Below are 5,717 nucleotides of genomic sequence, written 5' to 3' on the forward strand. Positions count from 1 at the left end.
GAATAAGAAGCCAACGTTTCAAGGGTCATTTTAACGAAGTCGACGATTGAAGTCCTATAATAGCGAAGCCCATTGTTTCGCGTCCTATAATAGCAATTTTCTCCTACAGTGCTACTAAGTACGGATATGAGCCGTGGATTCGGGATCCGACGGTGGTGGTGACCAGCAGCTGGAGCTGGCTGCCCGCCCGTACGGCTCTTCTGCTCATCCCCATCCCCAATCGAAACGGCTCGCTGCTTGCTCATCTCAATCCGATGGCCCGCGCCGCCGCTCGCCTCCTCCCCATCCTCCTCCCATGGCGGCGCCCTCCCTCGCCTCGCCTCCTCCGCCGGGGCTTCCTAAACCCTTGCAGCCCCAGAACCCTGGCCACGCGCGCCGACACCCTCGTTCTCCCTGGGGACGAGCGCTCGCCCTCGCCCTCGCGCCTCCCAGACCAGCTGCGGCCGGACTACGGCGGCGGAGGCGCGGGCGGCGCTCCCGGGACCATCGCGGCTATCGTCACCTCACTCGGCGGCGGCCCGGCAGCGGTGGGGATCGTGCGGCTCTCCGGCCCCGATGCCGTCGCCGTCGCCGACCGCGTTTTCCGCCCGGCCGGGGCCCGGAGGGCGTCGGCGCCGTGGCAACCGCGCAGCCACTTCGTGGAGTACGGACTCGCGCTCAACGCGGACGGAAGCGTTATTGACGAGGTACGCGGCGCGGCTGTGCTTCATTGCTTCTCTATCTATACGTAGCTGCGAACTGACCTTGCGGGTTCTGAAGGTTTTGGTGGTGCCAATGCTCGCCCCGAGGTCGTACACGCGGGAGGATGTGGTGGAGCTCCAGTGCCATGGCAACGACCTCTGCTTGCGCCGTGTGCTCAGGGCTTGCTTGGAAGCTGGAGCCAGGCTTGCTGATCCTGGTAAATTGCTTGTTGTTTACCCGGTAGAATTCACATTGTTGTCGTGCCTCGCCTTTCAGTCAGTCAAAGAGAGGGAGTACCATCAGTCGGATTCTTAGCTGCTGGAACCAGATGACTAGTGAAGGACGTGTGTTGCACTGTTGTTTACCCTTGACGAATTCTCACCAGATGTGCATCTTCTTCATAGGCGAGTTCACCCTTCGTGCATTCCTGAATGGGAGGTTGGACTTGGCCCAAGCAGAGAATGTGTCTAGGCTTATTTCAGCAAAGTCAGCAGCTGCGGCAGACTCAGCTTTGGCTGGCATTCAGGTATTTTACAGGCTTAAATTGTGGGCACAATTGCTTTCTCTTATTATGAAGCCATTCAGAAAAATGGGTACGGTATAAATAGGCATTCCAGATATGTTGTGGTTAGGGTTTGTGACCCTGGGGCTTGCCTTTTGGCTGGCCTGAGGTGTGTTGTATGGGTTCTTTCCCATTGTTTCTTCTTAATATAATGATGCACAGCTCTCGTGCATTTTTCAAGAAAAAATATTAAACACCTTTGATACTGAAAGAAGTTAATTTGTTTCAGCTTCTTTGAGAAACCTGTAGACACTGTAGGCTCGATGAAAGAGCTAAGTGCTTCAAAACAGGTCTGAATTTGACATGTTTCAATGTAGGGAGGCTTTTCTACCCTAGTAAAGTCATTGAGATCGAGGTGCATTGAGCTGCTAACAGAAATCGAGGCTCGTCTTGATTTTGAAGATGAGATGCCTCTGTTGGACCTAGTGATGCTTGTCAGCAAAATTAATTGTATGAGGCAGGAGGTTCAGGATGCTTTGGACACTTCCAGTTATGATAAATTGTTACAATCTGGTCTACAGGTATTCTATTCAAGCTATACATTAGTAATACTCAAATATATACTTTTGTTAAAAAATAACATAGTTAAGATTCAAGAAATGCATTTAAACTATTTTGCAGATAGCAATAATTGGCCGCCCAAATGTTGGCAAGTCCAGCCTCCTTAATGCTTGGAGTAAGGTATATAGTTAGATATCCAACTTTCATGTAGGACCATCTTTCCTGTTTCGGCTTTTTGTTATGATCACTGATCCTTTTTATTCTTTGTTATACCTTCATCTGAGCAGCAACGTGAGCTGTAACTTATTTAATCTGTTTCTACTGTGAATTTACAAAAACTATACCAAATCAGCCATGGATGCCTTAAGGCTGTGCAATCTGTGTGGAGAATTAGGCTAGTGTTCAACATATTTTGTACTGAACAATCAATTATACATAATCATGCCATAGTGATTATTTTAGGAAATCTGTAGCTCTATAATTCCACATACCATATGCTTAAATAATGTTGCCTGTAGATGGATTTTTTTTTTTTTTGTGTTGATATTAGAATTTATATGTTTAGCTTGCAGAGTGAAAGGGCTATTGTTACTGAAATAGCCGGAACTACACGGGATGTAGTAGAAGCAAATGTCTCAATTCATGGTGTACCTGTTACTCTTTTGGACACTGCTGGTATAAGAGAAACTGATGATGTTGTGGAAAAAATTGGTGAGGTTTTTTCTTTTGGTCTCAGATTATACATTCAATATTTCATAGGGACTAACCTTGAAGACAATGCTGATTTTGACACCTATTTACAATTCTGATCTCTGCACAGGCGTGAAAAGATCCGAGGCTGCTGCCATGGGAGCTGATCTTATTGTCATGGCAATAAGTGCAGTTGATGGATGGACTGATGATGACACTAAACTTATGGAGCATGTTTTGATAAATAGGGTACATTTTGTTTTGCTTTCCTGTTAATTTTCCTGGTTGAATATTGCCTGGCTCACTCCTAGTATTAAAAAAAAATTGCATCTGAGAACATTTGGTCTATCCCTTGGTTAAATATACGCACTGATTACATTTTTTTTGCTTGCTTGTTTGGAGATTAGAAGTCCTCAGGTTCTGCAGTTCCGATGGTTCTTGTAATCAACAAGGTAGATTGTGCGCCATTTGTTCCCGGAGAACAGTTTGAACAATTCAGTGGCCTCTTCAGAAAACATGTACACACATGTGCAGTCACCGGTAAAGGCATTTCTGATCTGGAGAGCGCTGTAATAGAGGTCCGGGGTATTGAGCATGTACCTTCTGAGGGACGAAGGTGGACTGTAAACCAGGTAAACTTCTGTGTGTTCAACTCTTCAAAGATATTATCAATGCTCTGCTCTAAGTATTGTTTGCCCTAATGAATGTTGCATCTGAAAGATTGCTAACTGGTTTCTCGTCGTATGTTGTACTATGCAGAGGCAATTTGAACAGCTGTTGAGGACTAAAGAAGCATTCGCACGTCTAGAGTCATCAATCAACGAGCAGTTACCAATGGACTTTTGGACTGTGGACTTGAGGGAAGCTGCGCTTGCTCTTGCAACAATCAGCGGGGAGGACATCTCTGAAGAAGTTTTGAGTAGCATATTCAGCAAATTCTGCATCGGGAAATGATCCCGCGAAATGGTGCATCCAATAGTTTGGAGCTGAAGCTTTTTCCTTTGACTCAGAACAAGAACCAACATGCTGAGTGGCACTTCGAATGGTGAACAGGCGTGCTTGTTCTCTAAAGTGCCAGAAGAAGAACGTGAGGGAAGTGAAGCCCTGTCCATCTTAGTGCACACCACATAGATGCTGAGGATAGAAACATCGAGTTCCTGTCTCGGCGTCGGATATAAATCATGTATACTAGTGGAGTAGTGGTTGTTCGGAGAAACTTTTATTAGATCTAATTGAAATACGAACATACATTTTCATTCATCCGCGTTGCTGTTCTGTATGCAACTTTACCCAACTTGTGACCAGAGACCGGAGACATAAATGGGCATCGGTTGTCCTCAGCTCCTCATGCACGGATAGGTGAAAATGGTTGATGGATTGATTGAGTTGTTGGGCCGTGTGACTATTTCGCCAGGCCGTGAGAATGGGCTATGCGGCTATTTATGCAGGTTTTTGAGACATCAGGAGAGGACGCCAAGCCACCAAAAAGGTTACATTTCCCCCCTTTTGAAACAAGCAGGACATAAGACCTGCTGGTTGGCTATCAAAAGTTGTCATACTAAAAATTTAGGAAACAAAAGTTTTCAAAAGTTAGACAAAAAATATTTGTCATAAATTTAGCAAGCCAAATGTGAGAGCTTGACAATTTCAGTAGCAAATCAAATGAAAACAAAAAAGTTGGCTTGCCCAAATTTGGCCACACCAACCAATCAGGTTCATAGTGCCTCTGTCCCATCAGGAAACTATTTTAAGTTAGAAGACTATTAACCTTTATGACACCAAATAGGCACACCAGGACTATTCATGATAAATATGAAGACGTTTGCTTATACTAATATAAATGTTGGTATGCCTATGTATAAATTTGGTTAGATCTAACGTGGCTTGACTTATGGAAGGCCATTGGCTTGGAACTAAATCTACATTAAGCAACAACTTGGCAAACTAAGGTAAAACTACCTTAGCTCAGTTGGTAGAGCGGAGGACTGTAGTCGTTGCAGTATAATCCTTAGGTCGCTGGTTCGAATCCGGCAGGTCGGATTTTTTAAATATTTTTTTTCTTTTTTGCTGTTGATGGTATGACCAATCAGAAATCGACGATCAAACACAGCAGTCAGTGAAGCTCTATATTTTTTCTTTCTTTTTTGCTGTTGATGGTACGACCAATAGGAAATCGACGATCAAACACAGCAGCAGCAGTCAGTGAAGCTCGAGCGCAATTCCAGCAAGGGTCTCCCGCCAATGGCCAACAGCCATAGCCCATAGCCAGCCTATACACACCTGTTTCCTGGCCGGTATACAAGCACTGACGGATATAAGAGCAAGGCTAATAATACAGCCGGCTTGCTGGCTGTAAGGTTCCTTGTAGCCTTCTCTTAGCCCACTCATACAGTAGTTAGCTCTTTACAGTTAATACATGGCCCACTTGTCTCTCTCACAGACTTTCTTGGTTCTTGTGCCTAAGTCGGCTGTAAGCTTACAGCCCGCTTCTCCTCTCTCTCCTCCCCTCTCTCTTTCACCTCAGCATTTAGTCGGCTTACAGCCTGCTATTATACTTGCTCTAAGAAACTCACTCTGCAGATCTGTAGTTGTACTGGTGGGATCATCATATCAGACCATATCGTATTGCCTCATGGTATAGATCGTTTTTAACATACAATACAATATCCTCTCTTTTTTTTTGGAATAATCAGCAGGAGCACTGCTATATCATATAATAGAGGAGCAAGAATCCAGTTTACAGCTTAAAGGTTATTACATAGCTAAACCACTCAAACATACAATATCCTCACCTTTTAGTTTTTCTGATGACTTGTTCAACCATGCACGCACAAACTGGTCCATGCCTTCATCATGAAAAATAAACCGTGGATTTCCCAACCACAAGGCTGAAGGTCCACAAGTAAACTATACTAGCATAAACAAGTGTCATACATCAAAAGCACGGTTTAGTGCTACTATAATGCTCCTAGTGTCCTAGGTGATGGACGCTATAGCTATAGGCGAAGCTTTCACTGACCTGGCGACAGGCAATCACCCGAGTATATTATATATTTATATGTAAAAAAGCAATCAAGCTCCCAATGATGATGCCAGCCTCTTCCTGCTGCCTATCACCCCTGCATTATCAGATACACCTCTCGCTGCCCTGCCTGCCTTCCTTTTAAACAAATTCAGGTTCGCGTCGCTACCTCAGAGCTCACATCATGCCTGTTCCAAACAAATTGGTCCGATGTGCATCATTCCCCTTTTGTATATATTCATATATTGCGCTTGCGCCCTG

General features: G+C 44.8%; 1 protein-coding gene and 1 non-coding gene across 3 annotated transcripts; both read left to right on the forward strand.

Annotated features, from left to right (window-relative positions):
* Nucleotides 1-211: 211 nt before the first annotated feature.
* On the forward strand, nucleotides 212-3,694 carry LOC136500980 (uncharacterized). Of its 2 annotated transcripts, XM_066496470.1 has the most exons (10): nucleotides 212-686; nucleotides 760-898; nucleotides 1,086-1,207; nucleotides 1,561-1,764; nucleotides 1,865-1,924; nucleotides 2,317-2,455; nucleotides 2,565-2,683; nucleotides 2,842-2,906; nucleotides 2,996-3,066; nucleotides 3,194-3,329. In XM_066496470.1, exons 1-9 carry the CDS (start codon nucleotides 255-257, stop codon nucleotides 3,024-3,026), a joined length of 1,311 nt encoding a protein of 436 aa, XP_066352567.1. In that variant the 5' UTR covers nucleotides 212-254; the 3' UTR covers nucleotides 3,027-3,066; nucleotides 3,194-3,329. The 2 variants fall into 2 exon arrangements, with proteins under 2 accessions (XP_066352567.1, XP_066352566.1); XM_066496469.1 differs by having other exon boundaries at nucleotides 2,842-3,066; nucleotides 3,194-3,694.
* A 694-nt stretch (nucleotides 3,695-4,388) lies between these two features.
* On the forward strand, nucleotides 4,389-4,474 carry TRNAY-GUA (transfer RNA tyrosine (anticodon GUA)). Its single transcript is given in 2 exon segments — nucleotides 4,389-4,425; nucleotides 4,439-4,474. It is a non-coding gene; the product is annotated as a tRNA-Tyr (tRNA).
* Nucleotides 4,475-5,717: the final 1,243 nt, after the last annotated feature.

Source organism: Miscanthus floridulus, chromosome 13 (assembly GCF_019320115.1).
Source record: "Miscanthus floridulus cultivar M001 chromosome 13, ASM1932011v1, whole genome shotgun sequence".
Taxonomy (NCBI): Eukaryota; Viridiplantae; Streptophyta; class Magnoliopsida; order Poales; family Poaceae; genus Miscanthus; species Miscanthus floridulus.